We start from the raw sequence: 17080 nt of genomic DNA on the forward strand, positions 1-17080 counted from the left end.
GGTGTGTGTGTGTGTGTGTGTGTGTGTGTGTAAAGGTGGGCAATCCCCTCCCGTGCTATTTACTGCCTCTGCAAGAAAACCTGCTGGAGGGTTTGCTATGAGAGTGAGCAAGGAGGGAGGGGTCTGTTCATTTGTCAAGGTCAGGTCTGGAGGTGGGTTAGAGGTCTTGTCCCTTGTGACTTGAGCACTAGGGTCATTAGGGTCTGCAGGTGTTCCTCCAGGTGGCTGCCAGGCCCCTTTCTGATGGTTTAATAAGCCTGGGGTGCCACCTTCTGTCTCCTCTTCTCCCACCTCAGCCTTCTGACACCAGCCAGCCCACCTCACTCTGTGATCATGAGAGCTGCCTACCTCTTCCTGCTGGTCCTGCCTGGTAAGTGGCCCCAGGCCGGGATCAGTTCCCCTTTATGGGGTGGGAATGAGGCTCTTGGTGGGCAACTCGCAGTAGCCTTCACTAGAACAGACCCCAGGCCAGGACCCCAGACTGGTCGGGCCGAGCCCCCTCCCCAGCAGCAGGCAGGAGGGATTCTACAGACAGTAGACTTGGGTACTTTTTCTATCCGCGCTTCCTGTCCAGTTTAGGTCCATGATTCACTTACTGGCCCTCCAGAAAACCAGTGTGCAGGAGTAGGGGGGTACCCAAGTAAAAGAGTTAGTAGACCTGGCTTCTAGACCCACTGGGATCCAACCACCCTTTCCTATCTTGGTCTTGCAGTGGGTCCCAGTTGGCCAAGTAAGGAGTTCTCGATGGCCAGCACAGGTTGTACCAGTTATAACACTCATTTACTGACTCATCCATTCACCAGATAGACATTCATGGTATGCCTTCCTGGGCCAAGCACTGCACTAGGAACCAGACCTTGCCCTCAAAGAGCTGCCTGTCTACAGAAGTGATGTTAAACAAGTAGACATGATACATTTCAGATCATGCTGGGTGCCGTGATGGAAACCAACCAGGGGTGAGCTCTCAGCAGAGCTAAAATTTCATTGAGACCTGAAAGGAGAAGCCTGTCAAGTGTGTTAAGCCCAGGGAGAGTCAGGTGCAAAGGACCTGAGGCAGGCAGAAACTTGGCAAATTCCAGGAGCTGCCAGGGGGCCAGAGTTGGGTGAGTGTCAGGATGAGGTCAGGGAGGTGACATGAGACCAGTGCATGTAAGGCCTGTACAGTCCAAGGGTGGACTCTGGATGTTGTGGGCCTGAGCATGTGATTATTAGAATGTCAGCTCTCACAGGCCTGCCCTTGAGCTCCTGGCCCTGCTTGCCCTCCCTGAGAGCCCTTCAGGGCCCTTATTTCCTGTCCCCTAAACATGCTTGGCCTCCCACAGCAGGCCTGCTGGCTCAGGGCCAATATGACCTGGACCCCCTGCCTCCATTCCCTGACCACGTCCAGTACACTCACTACAGCGACCAAATAGGTAAGGACCATGCTGACTCCCAGGTCTCCCCCAGAGGCCACATCATCAAGGCCTGGCTCCCCAAATGTGCAGGGAGTGGGTGGGAATTCTCGGGAGGTGGGGAGGGAGGCGGTTAGCTGACTCAGTTGTGACCATCTTTGTTCCTGGAGGGAAGGAGCTTGATGCTCTCTAATTCCACCTTCATCTTTGTTTCCAGATAGCCCAGACTACTATGACTATCAAGGTAAAGAGCTGAAGACAGCGGGGGTGGGAACATCCATGGGGACCTCTGGAGGGGAAAGTGGGGACAGGGCTCAACTCAACTTGTTGCAGAGGCGACCCCTCGGCCCCCCGAGGAGCAGTTCCAGTTCCAGTCCCAGCAGCAAGTCCAACAGGAAGTCATTCCAGCCCCCACCTACCTAGGTAAGGCACCCCTGTTTGTACCCCTTCTCCCACCACCTTTCAACCCAGAACTCCTGGAAGCGGGGTCTGTGCCTTTGTTGGAAGAGGTAACCCCAACATGACCTTCCCCTAGGCCCAAAAGCCCCATCTTGCCTGAATAGAAAGAACCCCTTCCAATGATTCCTGTGTCCCCCTCTCCCAACACCAGAACCAGGAAACACAGAGACGGAGCCCACAGAGCCTGGACCTCTTGGTAGGAGACAGGGTGCCGGGTACAGAGGTTGGGGTGGTGTGTGTGGGGGGCGATGTGGAGACAGATGCAGTTGTGTGTGCTGTTGCTGGGAAGATGGTGTGGGTTGCTGGTGGCAATGCAAAAAGGGGCCCCTATAGAGAACCCTGCCCCCCCCATTAGGCTGGCAGCTCCAGCTTCCTAGGACAGCTCTGGGAGAGACACCCCCCCCCCTTTTGCCCTCCTGTGTCTGGCTGGAGGCTGGATTGACTGCAGCCTGGGGAGGGGCCCTTCACCCAAAGATGAGGGAGGGGCAGGGAGTGTGCTGGGGGCTTCTTGCCAGCCCGAGTGGTGCACGTGGCGAAGCGAAGGGGGGCAGGAAGCCCACGCCAGCTGAGCTGGTGCACATACACGTCCTCAGCCAAGAGCGTGTGTGCGTGTGTGTGTGTCTGCGAGCTCATCCCCATGCTTTGTGTGGGCCTTTGTGCATGTACAAATATTCTGTCATGTTGATGTGAGTCTGTAGCCATGTAAATGTACTGCATACATGGGGCAGCCCTGGAGGGTCTCCAGGGCTGACGTGGGCTGGAAGAGGTGGTGCTGTGTCTGGACTCGGCCCGAAGGGCAGTGGTACCCAGACTCTGACTAGGCTCAGGGCACACAGAGGCATCCTAGCCTGATCCCCACGTGTCACTCAGATTGCCGCGAGGAACAGTACCCATGCACCCGGCTCTACTCCATCCACAAGCCCTGTAAACAGTGTCTTAATGAGGTCTGCTTCTACAGGTGAGCACGGCCCAGCAAGGGAGGGGAGGTAATAGGGAGGGGAGGACCAGTGGCACCTGGGAAAGATCGTGAACCCTGAGCCGACTCTGGTTGAGCCCAGGCCTGGGGGACCCAGACTCCAGTGCCAGGGTCTCCTGGGCCCTCAGTGGACTGGGGCTGAGACCTCCCTGCCTGTCCCCAGCCTCCGCCGTGTGTACGTCATCAACAGGGAGATCTGTGTCCGCACAGTCTGTGCCCACGAGGAGCTCCTCCGAGGTATGAAGGCCACAAACCTCAGGCTTCCCTTGCCACCATGCCCATCCACTTCCTGGGGTGCCACCTACCTCTCACTCCCATAACAACCCCTCATCCCCAGGGTGCAAGGGGCAGCAGTTCTCATCACTCAGCCCTACCCCAATCCCCACCTCCTACCCCCATACAGCTGACCTATGTCGTGACAAGTTCTCCAAGTGTGGTGTGATGGCCAGCAGTGGCCTGTGCCAGTCTGTGGCAGTCTCCTGCGCTCGGAGTTGTGGGGGCTGCTAGGGCGGAGCTGGCGCCCTCATCCTGGACCCTCTCGGATCCACAGGCCCTCAGGCCTGACCTGGTGCTCTCCTCCCCTCCCAACGTGCCCCTGAAAACTGTTAGTGGACTGTGGCCAGGGGCTTGTGGGAGGTCATGCCTCAGGCCTCTCCCTCAGCCAAATCCAGGCATGAACAGAATAGGGGCTGCCCACTGCCCAGCCTCAGCCTCCTGGGTAGGGGACACCCCAGGCCTCTTTGTGGGACCTGGGCCCCGATGTGTCTTCTTGGTCTTTCTGAAGACAGTCCCTCGAGTCCCCTGAGGTAGGCTATGCCCCTTCCCTCAGCTGGTCTGTGTGAACATCCTGAAGGCGTGGACCGGACCACCTTTGTTTTACATGAAATTAAAAACAAGTTTTTACATAAGATTCAGAGTCGTGCTTTTAGTTAAGAGCACAGTCAGGGTGACCAGGGGCTTCTAACACTTCCTGTCCGCACTGAGGGGCCACCCCTAGGGAGAAAGTGCAGTTCAGGTGGAAAGTAGTCTTGACTCTGCAGGCCTCACCCACCAATGCAGGTACAAACTGGCCAGAAAACTCAACAGCTGTCCCCAGGATATGTATGTATGTATGTATGTGTGTGTAACTGTGTGGTGTGATTATAGTTCACCTGGGGGTTAGAAGGCTCCAGATGACCGCTTCCTCACTGTCAGGACTTCTGGGTGAAGACAGGAGCTCCCCATCTTGCAAGCCCAGATGAGGGTTGCCTATGGATATGTACAGGTTGGTAGGAGACAGGGTGTCTGTAGGTGGACTTGGACCAGGGGCTTCCAGGCAATAGATGGAGAGGCTGGTGCAGTCCAGAGGGCAGGCAGGGTAAGTCATTCTTGCAGTTCCCTCTGACCATGTCTGAGTACCAGCCCAAAGCCATACTGAGCGTTCCAAATAGCTGCATCTGGCACAGTGGTCAAGCCATAGGCTACTGACTAAAAGGTCAGCAGTTCAAACTAACCAGTGGCTCCCTGGAAGAGAGAGAGCTGGCAGTATGCTTCCGTGAAGATTACAGCCAAGAGAACCCGACTCACATGGGAGTCAGGATAAACTTGTGGACACACAGTAAACCCCGACTCACAATGAACTCATGTACCGTGTACCCTGCCAGTCCTGTGCCCACCTCTCAGCCACGGCTGTGCTTAAACCCACTGTTGAAGCCATCGTGGCAAAAGCCATCTTGTTCAAGGTCTTCCTCTTTAACAGACCCTCTAATTTACCAAGTGTGAGGTCCTGCTCAGGGACTGGTCCCTCCTGATTGTTGCTGTTGTTGTAGTGTAATGTAGAGTCTGAACTGACCCACAGCTGACCCTCCGGCGGGTTTTCACAGGCAGTTAATCGCATGGGAGGAGATTACCCATCCTTCTCCTGAGGAGCAGCTAATGGCCTTGAAACGTGTGCCTTCAGGATTGCAGTGCAGCTTCTTACCCCTAGGCTACCAGAGTTCCCTGTAACCTCCTGATAACATGTCCAAAATGCAAATGTGAAAAGTGAGTCCAGGAGTATGCAGGTCACCTGCCCAGGTGTTCCAAAGCTCTATGTGGCAGATCCGGGGAAGAACCTGACCGTGGGCCTCCAAAGGACGAGCCCAACTTCCCCTCAGAACCACCTGTAAGGTGCAGTCACTGGTGTTCTGAGCTGTCATCTCACAGTGACCCCACAGGATACGGCAGAGCTTCCGACAGCATCTCCAAGGTTGTTGGGTACAACCACAAGGCTCTCCTACAGTGCCTGGTGGGTTCAGGCTACCAACCTTTTGGTTAGCAGCCAAGCACTTCACCACTGTACCACCAGGCCTTGCCAGCTGATGTGCTGTGGGACTGGGGATGTTCCTTGCCCCTGAACAAAGGCCTCTGCTCCCCTACGTGTCCCCTTCCTCAGGGCGTCCCACTCCTCATCTCCCCTCCTCCTCCACCCGCTCTTAGGGTCCATGTGGCCCTATGACTCAGTGACCCTGTGAACAGATCAGAACGGTGCCCCTATGCTGCGCCCCCTCCACATCTCCAAAGGCCCATGTTAGTCACTGTATCTGGAGGCCTGTTAATAATGCAGTAAAGATACAGGTCTGTACAAAATGTTTGTAGAAAAGGGGGTCTTTTGGTTACAAAATACTCAACCATTCTGAACAATGAACATTGTAAAAAGGTATAAAAATACAGGGACTCTGCTCTCTGAGGAGTATCCTGACAAAACACTGAATTAAAGGGATCTCTAGAAAGCGGGAGGCTGGGCCACATGCCCCTCCTCTTTCCCAGAAGCCCATGCTCCGGGGCTGGCCAGTGACAAGATCTCCCCTGCCTCTGGCGTCCACCCAGCCACCTAAGGGAGGGCCTCATACAATCTAGAGTGGCTCTGGGGCAGTGGACAGGGAGTCTGGAGCTGAACCAAGGTGGGGCCCATAGGGAGGATCCCCAGGAATGCTGCAGCCACCATCAGGAAGCCACTGCGGGTCTGCCCTGTAGCTCTCAAAACTCAGAAGTGCCAGCCAGGCCCTCCTCACCCCGGCCAAGCTCTGGAGGCCCGCATGGCCTGGCCCTGGTAGGCTTGTGCTGGAAAAGAGGCTCCTCTTCTGCTCTGGCCACAGACAGAGCTGTTCTCCAGGATCCTGTGAAGGGGTTCACTTCCCCGAGGGGCCAGAAGGTGATGAGATGGGTGCTGAGCTCCTTCGAAGCTCCTGCTGCAACTGTCCCTTCAGTGTGGACACCTGGGAAAGACAAGGTGGGACCAGTCCAGTCTCCAGACTGATGTCAGGGGGAGGTGGGTGGCTTGGGGAGACTCTCAGCTGCAGCTGGGACTTCAGATGGGACCCAAAGCTTCTATTATTTCAAAGAAGACCTCGTCTCATTGTGTGCCATGTAGCAGCAGGCTGGTGTCTTCTGACTGCTCAGCCTCGCTTTGCAAGGTGGGGACCCCATTCCTGGTCTCCCTCATCATTTGGGTGGGCCTAGCTCAGCACTGAAGGAGAGTCTTGAACATACCATGAACCACCAAAAAAACCAAATAGGTCTGCCTTTGAGAGGGTGAAACCGTTTCTCCTTGGAGGCTGGGATTTTGAAGCTCTTGTCTCACATACTTTGAGCATGTGGCCAGAAGGGACTCGTCCTTGGAGGACATCATGCTTGGAAGGGTAGAAGGACAGAGCAGGAGAGGAAGAACCTGGATGAGATGGATTGATAAAGTAACTGGGGCAATGGGGGTAGGTGTGTTGGAGTCAGTGAGACTGGGTCAGGACAGGGCAGGCTTCAGAGCTGTTGTATATAGGGTCACTATGAGTCACAAGCAATTTGACAGCACATAACAACAACAATAATAACAACAGCTCAGAGTCCAGCAGTAGACGTGTGACCTGCGCTGACATCCTTGCAGACACCACTGGCTCAGAGATGGTTAGAAGGGGCAGATCTAAGCAGGCCAGTGAGGACCATCCCTGAGGCTTTGGCTGGTATCAGCAAAGAGCCACCCCTCTTCTTTGGGTCAATGGAAAACCTGAAGTTGGAGCTCCTGGGGGCCATGATGCCACCTGAGCAGGGGGGCTGCCTGGGCATGGATGGAGAGAGCAGCAGAGTCATGGAGACAGGAGCTTAACTACCATGATGTCACTGGAGTCCCTGGGACCACCCATGCTGGCCACCAGCACACATCGACCCTGGACCTTCTGAGTTACAGGAGTCTCAAACAAGAGGACCAACCTCTCTCCAGCTCTGCTTACACACACACCCCCCCACACCCCCGTGGGTGAGTCCTGCGCCTGATGGGGAGGGGTCACGTGGTACCTGCTCCTCCAGCCCACGCACCCTCTGGCGGTGGGCCCACTCCCGTGCCTCCAGGGTGCGCTCCGTCTGCACCTGGGCGCTGCGCAGCCTCTCCACCTCCTGCTGGAGCTCCAGCCGCTGCTGCTCTTCAGCCTCCAGCTGGGAGGGGCTGTGGTTCTGCTCCATCACCACCACCTGGGCCTGTGGGAGGACACTAGTCAGGGGCCTCAAGTGGGATCCTTGCTTGTTTCCCTCCTATTAGCCTGCAAATCCTACATTAGGGTGACCACCGATCCCTCCTCAGACATGCACGTGCTCACGCTCACTCACATGCACACACAGATACAGTCAAATCCATATACATACAGGCACAAAGACAAACACGCAAATACCTACTTTTGTTCACACAGATACACGCATACATGTGAAAATGTAATAATGGTAAATACATTTACACATGTAATAGATGCTGTTAGTTGTGCTGTTAGGAGCCATCGAGTTGAGTATGACTCATACTGACCCTATGAACAATAGATCTGAACCCTGTCCTGTCCTGCACCATTCTCACACTTCTGACACACCAAAGCCCATTGCTGCCATCACTGTGTCAATCCACCTGGTTGAGGGTCTTCCTCTCCTTCACCGACCCTCTACCCTTCTAAGCATCATGTCCCTCTCGAAGAAATAGCCCCTCCTAGCAACATCCCCAAAGTATGTCAAGTGAAACCTCATCATTCTTGCCTCCGAAGAGCACTCCGGCTGCACTCTCTCCGAGACATATCTATTCTCTTGGCCGTCCACGGGATGTTCAGTGCTCTTTCTCCAACAACACAGCTCAAAGGCATCACTCTTCTGTTATCTTTATTCGTTATCCAGCTCTCAGACATATAGCAAGATGTACCTTAGTCCTCAAACTTCATTACTCAATAACTTGGAGAGGTCTCTAACTGTAGACTTTCCCAGAGCATTGTGCCTCCTTATTTCCTGACTGCTGGTACCAAAGGTGTTAATTGTGGAGCCAAGCAAGATGAAGTTGTTGACAGTTTCAATCTCTTCTCCATCCATCATGATATTGCCTATTGATCCAGTGGTAAGAATCTTTGTTTTCTATTTGTGCTTTATTGACTATGCAAAGGCATTTGACTGTGTGGATCATAACAAGTCGTGGCTGACACTGAGAAAAATGGAAGTCCCAGACACTTAACTGTGTTCATGCGAAACATATACCTGGGCCAGGAGGCTGCTGTGCAAACAGAGCAGTTGAACACTGCATGGTTTAAAATTAAGGGAGTGTGTCAGAGCTGTATTCTCTCTCTATACCTAGTCAATCTGCACACTGAACAAATTATTGGAGAAGTTGGACTACAAAGAGGAATGTGGCACCAGGATCAGGGGTTCATCAATAACCTGTGTTATGCAGACAACCTTGCCTGCTGAAAGTGAGGAGGACTTGAGCCCTTGCTGCAGAAGATCAAGGAACGTAGCCTTCAATATGGATTATATCTCAATGTCAAGAAATTTAAAAGATACATCAACATAAACAAGAAAGCTCTCATGGCCTAATGGGTAAGGCATTGCACTGTCAACTCACAGGCACACGGTTTGAATCCACCAGCTGCTCCATAGGAGAAAGATGGGTTATCTATTCCCATGTAATTTACTGCCTCTGAAAACTTGCTTGGGGGTCAATTATGAGTTGGCTGTGATGTGACTGCACATAACAAAAATACATGTGTGTATTCTTATGTGTGCAGGGTAGATATTTATGCACAATGGGCCATGTCTATTATAAATGCTACATATGTGTGCATGTGTGTTTGTGAAGAGACATACATGAACATACAGGCTCACTTGCTAACATAGCATTCATCTGTTTTCTGTCTGCTTTGGAGAGGACCCTTCCCTCCAGGGTCTAGGTCTAGGACCCCACTCAAAAGCCTGTGTGGTGCAGGTTGAGGGTCCTGGTCTACATGAGTCACCAACTCTGCACAGAGCTTGCTAGCACTTTGATGAGGGGCGGGGGGGTTGTTGGAGGACAAGGCTGGTGACAGGGACCAGACCTCCAGCTGCTGGATCTGCCTCTGAGCCTCAGCCAGCTCCAGCTCAGCCCCTGAGAGCGTGCGGTCCAGACGGCCCTTCTCCGCACTCAGCCGTACCGTGTCCTCATGGCTACGAAGCTTTTCCCTCTCCACCTGGTGGGGAAACCAGCAGGAAATCAGGGATCATAAGGTAAGGAGGCCCTGAGATGGCACTTGGGATTTGGTCCCCACTGGAATAACAAAATACCAAAGAGACAGCAGAGCAGGGGTCAGCTAGGACCTGAGGCCCCAGACCCTGGAGACACACAGCCAGGACCAGCCATGGCGAGGACCCAGAGGAAACGCCCTTGGGCAGCAATGTACCTTGTCCAGCATCTTCCTGAGGGCTGCCCTGTCCTTCTCCAGCCGCAAGGCTGACCGCTCCACCTCCCGCTTCTCAGCCTCCAGCTGGGACAGGGCTCGCTGCAGGCTGCCCAGACGCTCCTGCAGCAGCCGCCGCTCGTCCTGCAGTTTCTGCACTGTGTGCAGGGCCGTAGTCTCACTCTCCTGCCGCTGCCTCAGAACCTGCAACAGAAGCCATGTGAGCCCAACTCCCTCCACATTTAACACTTGGAGGTGCAGATGTGCCCATTTCCAAGAACAGACTCCACAGGCCAAACTCAACTCCTCCCTGGACCTCAGTTTCTCCATCTGTATAATGGGCCTAGGGACTGCATGATCCCATGCTGCCTTACAGGAGGCAAAGCCTGGGATTAGGGGTAGTGTTGAGATGGGTGGAAAGGTCCCTATTCCAACCAGAGGATCCCCCAGTTCTAGGGACAGAGGGGCCCATCCTAGCCCTTACCTCCTGCAGCTGTTGTAGCTGGCCCTCAGCCTCTGCCCGCTGCAGCTCCAGGTCTGCCTGCTCACTCCGCATCACCTGCATCTGCTCATTCAAGGCACTGCTCTGCTTCCGGGCCTCGGAGAGTGCCTGTCGGGCAGCCTCCAGCCGTTCCTGGGGGATAGGGAAGTGCCCACCTCCACTCTACTGATGAGCCGGGTTCACAGTCCACAGGGCACAGACCCGGCCCACACCTTATTCACCAATCTGGGTAAGGAAGGGGTCATTGAAGCCCCACTTCTGCCCAGTTAACCTTGTACCTGGGTTCCCCAAATCTGAATTCCTAAGCTTGTTCTATTGCCTCCCAGAGCAACCTCTATGGTCTGTTAGGGAGCTCCCCCCCCTCACCCCACCCAAAGCTTGCTGTCATTCTGCCTACCAGAACTCCTCCAAACCTGCTTTTAGAGGTGACCCTCTCACCAGCGCCCCCGCAGCCGCTGTACCTGCAGCACTTGGCGGTCATGCTCACAGGCCGCCAGGGCCTTCTGCAGCTGCAGGTTCTTGTCCTGGGTGCTGGTGAGGCTGACATTGTTCTGGGTCAGGGTCTCCGTCAGTCCCTGCACCTTGTTCCGCAGGACCCCCTCACTCTCCTCCACCTTAGCCAGGGTCCCACTCAGCCGCTCCACGGTCAGCTGCAGGGTTCCTGCCTTCGCCTCACTATCTGCCACCTGTCAGGAGGATAGGATGGTCCAGCAGCCCTGGTGCCATTTGGCCCCTACATCTCTGCTCCTGCCCTGCCCATCAACAGGTGTGCTCAATCCAAGTCCTTCCTTTCTCGGCATCACTGATGTCACTTCTTACTATGAAGTGATATCGTACTAAGTCTAGTGTAATGTTGGCCGTTTCCATCGCAAGGTTATCTTTGCCCAGAACATCAACAACCTGTGGCTTTTACCCTGCCGTGGTAGAGAAAGGGTAGCCATCCGAATCCTGAAATTCCCTGTGTTCTTGACTTAGATGGATGAGGTAGGGTAAGCAGATTTACTAGACAATTCGAGTTAGAGCTGAGCTTCCTAGCAGTCAAGGCAAAAAGGGCAAAGAGTGTAACTTCAGTTTCTAAGCTGTTCTACACACCTACACTGAGTGCAGAGTCTTGAGTCAAAGGGTCCCACATTTTAACTCTGGTCTGCCTCTAAATAGCTTTGTGGCGTTGGGCAAGTGACATCACCTCTCTGAGCCTCTATGTGCTCATCTGTGAAATGGGCATAATGACACTACCTGACTCACAGGGTAGTTGTGGGTGTGATAGAGTGCCTGGCACAAGCCATGCTGAAGTGTGGCTGCTGGGCGGAGGGCACGGACCCACCTGTCTCTGCAGAGAGTCCACTCGGTCCTGGAGGGCCTGCGCCTGGGCCTCACGGTCACTGAGTCCCAGGCGACTGCGCTGCAGCTCCCCCTCAAGGGAGCGTCGCTGTAGCTCCAGCTTGATGGTGCGGCTCTCGGAGGCATCCAGGACCTCCTTCAGGCGCCGCTTGTCATTCTCCAGCTTCACCTCGTTGGCCTTCATCTTGCTGACCTTCTCCTGTGAGCAGGGGAGGGCTCAGGCCCCAGCCATCCAGGCCACCCGACATCCTACCCAGCCCTCTAGACCCTTAGGAAAAAGTAGAGAGCTGGCCTGGAGTGGCTGGTCCAACCTCTCACTGTGTGACTTGGGCCCAGTCTGTGACCATCCTGGGGCCTCAGTTTCCCCAATTATTCACAGGATGGTGGTCTTAAAGATTCCCTGAGCCTGTTTCAGTTTTGCTTGAGTCTAACAGGCAAATTTAGCATTATCCTTTCCTGCCCTCTGGCCCTGTCTCACATCTGCATGGTGAAGAGACTGCACTGGTCCAGAAATAGCAAAACCTGGGTGCTCAGAAGATCCCTGGGGAGGGGACTAATAAGAAAGGCCCCTAGCCAGCTGCCTCAGTCTCTCTCCAGAGCTAAGTCCAGTAGCTGCACATGTAGCCCAAGCTGACAAGGAGAGCCTAGTGAGCAGCAGTCCTGGCCCCACCACTCTGGAGCTTTCGGGAATGCTGTCCTGCCTCCACCACAAAGGGTGAAACAATGAAGGGGCCTGGAGACTGAGAATAGGCCAGAAAGGCTGTCTTGGAGCTCAGTGTTTCCATCACGAAGTCAGCAGGTAGGTCTAAGGAGCTCCCTCAGCCTCCCCTCCCACCCCTCCACGCAGGCCTGGTCCCTCCTCCCAGCCTTTGCTGCCTTGTCTGGGCCAGGCAGCCCCCACTCCAGCTCCTGCCCATCTTTGTTCCTGGCCTCATCCCGAGGCCCCTGTAGCTGGGCCCAAGGCCAGAGCTGGAGCCGCAGACACAACAATCCAGCTCACGCTGGGCCCAGAGCCAGAGGCAGGGGGTGGGCTGCGGGGGCAATAACAGAGGGCCAGGGAAGGAATGAGAGAGGGAGGAGGGGCAGGGATTTTGGCCTGCAGCAACCCGGACTGTCAGCACCAGTGCTGGGCTTCCTGCCCTGGACATACACACACACGAAACACTGATACACATAGCTATGCATGAATGTCTCCAAATCCACATAAAAACTCCAAGCCACCACTCACGTGGCTGTACAGAGAAACGCAGAACAGAAGGAAGTGAGCAGAAACCTCTGCATGCCACCTTGTGCCAGGGGCCTCTGAGCATCATCTCTGGGAAGACAGTCCTGGTCTCCTTTTTACAGATAAAGCAGGAAGGATCAGCCAGCTGACTGGTCCCAGCCAACAGGGAGCAGGGAGCTGCCTGGCTCCAAAGTCCAAGCTCTTCTTCTAAAGCCCCATGACATCCATATGAAATGGGACGGTGGATGCTGGAAGGTAGCTATGCTAGCCACTATGCCACCAACGCTTTGACAGTGGATTCTGAACATGCTTTTGTTAAGTCACTTGAGTGGCTGCTGTGAGCTTCAGGCAGACAGAAGCACAGCCAGGACTCACGGACTCTAATCTGCTCTTACACACGCTCCCCCTGTGCCCGCCTGCCCTCAGCTCTGCCCACCTGGCTCGCCTGGCGTTGGGCCTCAGTGGCCTGCAGGCTCCTCTCCAGAGCAGTCACCTGGTCCAGCGCAGCCCTGCGCTCCCGCTCACTGCGCCGCACACTCTCCTCCTTCAGAGCCAGCTCAGCCTGAGCTCCGCTCAGCCGTCCATCTGCATTGCGCCGGCCTGCAGCCCACCAAGCCGGGAAATAGGTCCAGACAAAGCCACAGATACCCTGGCTTATTCTCCACCCACCATAGGGTCTACCTCTCTGAGCCCCCAGGGTCTTTGGGTTTAGATACTGAGTGGTAGTAACCAGGGGAGATTCTTGGAGGAGACAGCTCCTGACTCAAGTCATGGTGGTCACATTAGGCAAGTAGAAGCCAAGTGGCCCCACCTCCCATCTCAGTTACTAAGGGTACGAGAGGGCAGAGCAGAGACCCAGAGGCTTTGACCCACCTTCTTCACTCTCAGCCACAGCCTTTTGTAGCTGCTTTGCCCGTAAGGTCAGGCTGTTCCTCTCGGCCTCTACGTCAGCCAGCTGGCGACTCAGAGAACTTGTCTGGGCCCGAAGTTCATCCTGCAGTCACAGCATTAGGTCGGGGGAGGTGGGTAAGTACCCTTGCTCTAAACAACCTGCAGGCTTTGCAGGGCCTCTGACCACCTGGTTCTCTGTCCAGCCCCTCATGCAGCCTCACCCGCTCTCTCTGGGCGCTCCGCAACTCCTGGAGGAATTCCCGAAGGGCTCCCCGTACCGCCTCTGGGTCCAGGTCTGGGGGTGCTGGGGAGGTGGTGACAGGTCCTGGGGATGACGGCATGGACCCAGGGCTGCGTTCTAAGGAGCTGGGGCTGCTGAGCCCCTCCCCGCTTCCTATAAAGACAAGTTCAGGGCAGCGGCACCACTAGCCCCTTGAGTCTGGGTGGTGGCTGCATGCACCTTGCTCACCTCCCATCCCTGCCACTGCCAACAGCCACGTGAGCTTCTACAGCCCAAACTGGACCACGCCACTCTCTGCTTAAAGCCCTCACTGGCCCTGAGAGCCCTCAGAACCAAGGCCACATGTGCTGCCAGAGCTTAGGGGCCTTGCTGCCCACACTCTAGCTTCACCTCTTGACCTTTACAATGTTTCCACACTGCACCACTTTCAGTTTCCACATTCTAGGGCATTCTTTGTTCCAGCTTCAGGGCCTTCATCTGTATTGTTCCCTGGCCTCTCCGTGGCTCCTCTTTGTCTAGCCTGTCCTCTAGGCCTAAATGGACATGTCACCCCCTCTGATGCCACCCTCACCCACTCAAGATTAGAGAGAGCACATCCCACCTCTGGGAATCTGACCTGTGCCTCCCTCCCACACCAGGAGCATTGTGAGGCTTTGGGTCTCATCTCTGCTGCAGACCACAGTGTCCCCCAGGGCCCAGTCCAGGGGTGCATGATCCACCCTCCAATCACAGGGTCCAAGCCTTCTACGTGCCACCTCTTCTTCCCTGTAATTTTCTGGTAGGTAAGTACTACTTTCCCCACTTCCAAGGCAAGGTAGGCTCAAAGCTGTTAGGTAATTTCAGTTAAGGAAGTTAATCCATGGCCAGGATTTTAATCCAGGCAGCCCACTTCTCAAAGCCAGTTACATGCTTGACTACTAATTGAAAAGGTGGCTGTTCAAACCCACTCAGCAGCTTCTTAGGGTCACCATAAACAGAACTGACTCAACAACTGTCAAGAACCAAGCCCAGCGCTTTTAATGTAGATGGCTGGCGGGAGTGGCAGGACGACACCTGGAGGTCAGAATTGGAACTACAGGAAAGGGCAGCTTTTCATTAACTGCCTCTGAAAATCCAGTGGTGGTGGTGGGGGGGGGTGTGTCAAATGTGGGTCGTTTCCTACTCCATGGTATACAAAAACCAACAGGCTCAGTTAAGTAACAGCTAGGCAATCCTGCAGACACACAGTTCCTTAGCATCCAAAGGCCATCAGAAGAGGATGTCCACTCACCACCCAGGACCTCTTGACAGATCCTATCCCATTCAGAGAGCATGTCTAGATGGTCTACTACTTGGAGAGGGTTCTTGGCCTCACCACCTCAGCTGCGCTCCTCTCCACCCTGCTCAACACACCATGGCTGCTCACAGACCAGTGTGTCCACTCTGGGCCTTCCCACCTCTCTTCAGAGCCTCTTCCCCCAGGGCTCACACCTCAATTCTCACACACCCTGTTTTTCCCCCACCAGCCACTTCCTCCACAGAGGTTCTTCCTGGCCCTGCACAACCTTGCATTGTTTTCCTCTACAGTCCTTTGCTGTTAACCTCACCTACACTATAAATTCCAGAAAAGCAGAAATACTTGAGACACATTGCTTACTACCCACTCCCGGTATCTGGAACATTTTTTAAAAATTGCTGTTAAGGAGACTCTGACTCATGGTGACAATATGCGTAAAAGGACAGAACTGTTCTCAGGGTTTTCTTAACTCTTTATAGGAGGTGCTCTTCAGGTTTAGCAGACCAAATGGTTGGATTACTAACCAAAAGGTTGATGGTTTGAATCTTCTAGCTATTCTGGGGCTGGGGGGATGATGTGGCTGGCTGCTTCTCAAAATATTTACAGACTTGGAAATGAAACTCAAAGGCAATAAGGTTTTTAGAATCATTATGGACAAATATCCTCAGATTTTTGTTCCCTGTACCTTAGGGTGAGTTGAAACGTCTCAGCTTTTGGATCTGACCTGAGCACTTAACCACAGTGCCACCTGGCACATTATCCCCAAAAAACCTCATTGCCATCAAGTCCCTTCTTGCTCACAGCATCCTCTTGAGGCTGTAAATTCCAACGGGAGGTGACTGCCCATCTTGCTCCAGGATGGGTTCCAACTGCTGTCTTTTCAATTAGCATCCTGACAGTATGACTCTAAGTCAGAGTTCCTTGAGAAGTACTTCTTGAGTGACTAAACACATGATGCCTAAGCTAAATCTGTGCCTTAATGAGGCACACTCCATGTGCCAATCGTCAACACCCCGTAGTGCTAGAGTTCCACAGGTTTACCTCCAGGTCTCATGAATGTAGAGATTTCAGGCTGACTGGAGGGAAACCAGATGTCTCCTAAAGGGCGCTCCAACCCATCAATGTAAGGGGCTTGCTTTGTCAGTGTCATGCACGGAGCAGTGGAGGCAGTCTGGGACTGGGAGGATCTTTTCATACCTTCCGGGAGGGGGATGGGGTCAGGCTTCAGGGTGTCCCCAGTCTGGGGAAGACATCAAGTTCAGAAGCCTGAAGTGGAACTGAGGAATCTGAAGGGGATGGAGTGAAGGTGGAGAAAGTGAAGGAGTTAAGAGTATGGGGATTGTAAGGCTTGGAGGAATTAGGGCATTAAACGTGGCCTGCCTAGTAAGAGAAGTGATGTGAAGGAGAAGAGGGTCTAAAGGAGGCGGGTCTAAAGACAAAAGTGAGCTTGAATGTGGAAGGGGCGTGGCCTCTTCGAGAGGAAGTGGGAGGGACTAGAGACTGGTGCTCAGGAGGAGGGCAGCTTTAGGAATGTTGGTCTCTGGCACAAAAGCGGCAGAGGAAGGGAGGGACTCATAGTGGGTGTGCACAGTTATTTGCATAGTGAAAGAGCATGAGGACCAGATGCTGGGAGGCGGGACGTGGCCTCTTGGATGGAAACTGGGTGCGGGGCGGGGAAACTGGGTGGGGGGTGCGGGGCGGGGGCGGGGCCGGCCCGCCCACAAGGCCCAGGCCCCGGCGCAGGGCTGAGCGCAGGCCTCCCAGCTGGGCCTCGGCCGCGCGCCTCTGTGCTTCCACGCGGGCCAGCTCGGCCTCGAGGCCCTGCGCCCGGCCCTCGGCTGCGCTCAGCCGCAGCCCCAGCTCGGCAGCCTCCGCCCGCGCCGCCTCCAGTTTCAGCTCCAGGCTGCGGGCATGGTCCAGCTGCTGCTTCTCGGCTCCGCGCGCCTCCTCCAGGGTGCCCAGCAGGCCTCGCTCACGGGCTCGGAACTCGCCTTCTTGGTCCTGCAGCTTCCTCTGGGCTCCCTGGAGCTAGAGCGGGGTGCGGAGGAGAGGGGAAGAGAAGAGAGGTGGAGGTCACCTATCAAACTGAAGCCCT

The 17080-nt window shown here is 54.7% G+C and overlaps 2 protein-coding genes across 2 annotated transcripts in view; one reads left to right on the forward strand and one right to left on the reverse strand.

Annotated features, from left to right (window-relative positions):
* The first annotated feature begins 333 nt into the window (after positions 1-333).
* On the forward strand, positions 334-3333 carry MFAP2 (microfibrillar-associated protein 2). The gene is made up of 8 exons (XM_006883604.1): positions 334-370; positions 1326-1412; positions 1609-1635; positions 1725-1800; positions 1991-2046; positions 2721-2808; positions 2990-3063; positions 3230-3333. The coding sequence occupies exons 1-8, from the start codon at positions 334-336 to the stop codon at positions 3331-3333; spliced, it is 549 nt and encodes a 182-aa protein (XP_006883666.1).
* Positions 3334-5975: 2642 nt separating this feature from the next.
* CROCC (ciliary rootlet coiled-coil, rootletin) overlaps positions 5976-17080 on the reverse strand; it is a 53250-nt gene continuing 42145 nt past the window's right edge. Inside the window, exons 27-38 of the mRNA XM_006883695.1 lie at positions 16646-17013; positions 14015-14025; positions 13690-13862; positions 13451-13571; positions 13014-13177; positions 11336-11551; positions 10473-10697; positions 9994-10143; positions 9513-9713; positions 9171-9302; positions 7132-7311; positions 5976-6062 (exon numbers count right to left, since the gene is read on the reverse strand). Coding sequence (XP_006883757.1) covers positions 5976-6062; positions 7132-7311; positions 9171-9302; positions 9513-9713; positions 9994-10143; positions 10473-10697; positions 11336-11551; positions 13014-13177; positions 13451-13571; positions 13690-13862; positions 14015-14025; positions 16646-17013 — 2028 coding nt within the window. The remainder of the gene's footprint in view (positions 6063-7131; positions 7312-9170; positions 9303-9512; positions 9714-9993; positions 10144-10472; positions 10698-11335; positions 11552-13013; positions 13178-13450; positions 13572-13689; positions 13863-14014; positions 14026-16645; positions 17014-17080) is intronic.

The sequence above is a fragment of the Elephantulus edwardii genome, unplaced genomic scaffold (genome assembly GCF_000299155.1).
Source record: "Elephantulus edwardii isolate Elephantulus edwardi_28Jun2011 unplaced genomic scaffold, EleEdw1.0 scaffold00028, whole genome shotgun sequence".
Taxonomy (NCBI): Eukaryota; Metazoa; Chordata; class Mammalia; order Macroscelidea; family Macroscelididae; genus Elephantulus; species Elephantulus edwardii.

Coding starts and splice junctions, on each gene's coding strand:
- MFAP2 (XM_006883604.1), top strand. CDS start 334: ATGAGAGCTGCCTACCTCTTCCTGCTGGTCCTGCCTG. Junction 2,809..2,989: donor AATGAGGTCTGCTTCTACAG/GTGAGCACGGCC, acceptor GCCTGTCCCCAG/CCTCCGCCGTGTGTACGTCA. Junction 3,064..3,229: donor CCACGAGGAGCTCCTCCGAG/GTATGAAGGCCA, acceptor ACCCCCATACAG/CTGACCTATGTCGTGACAAG.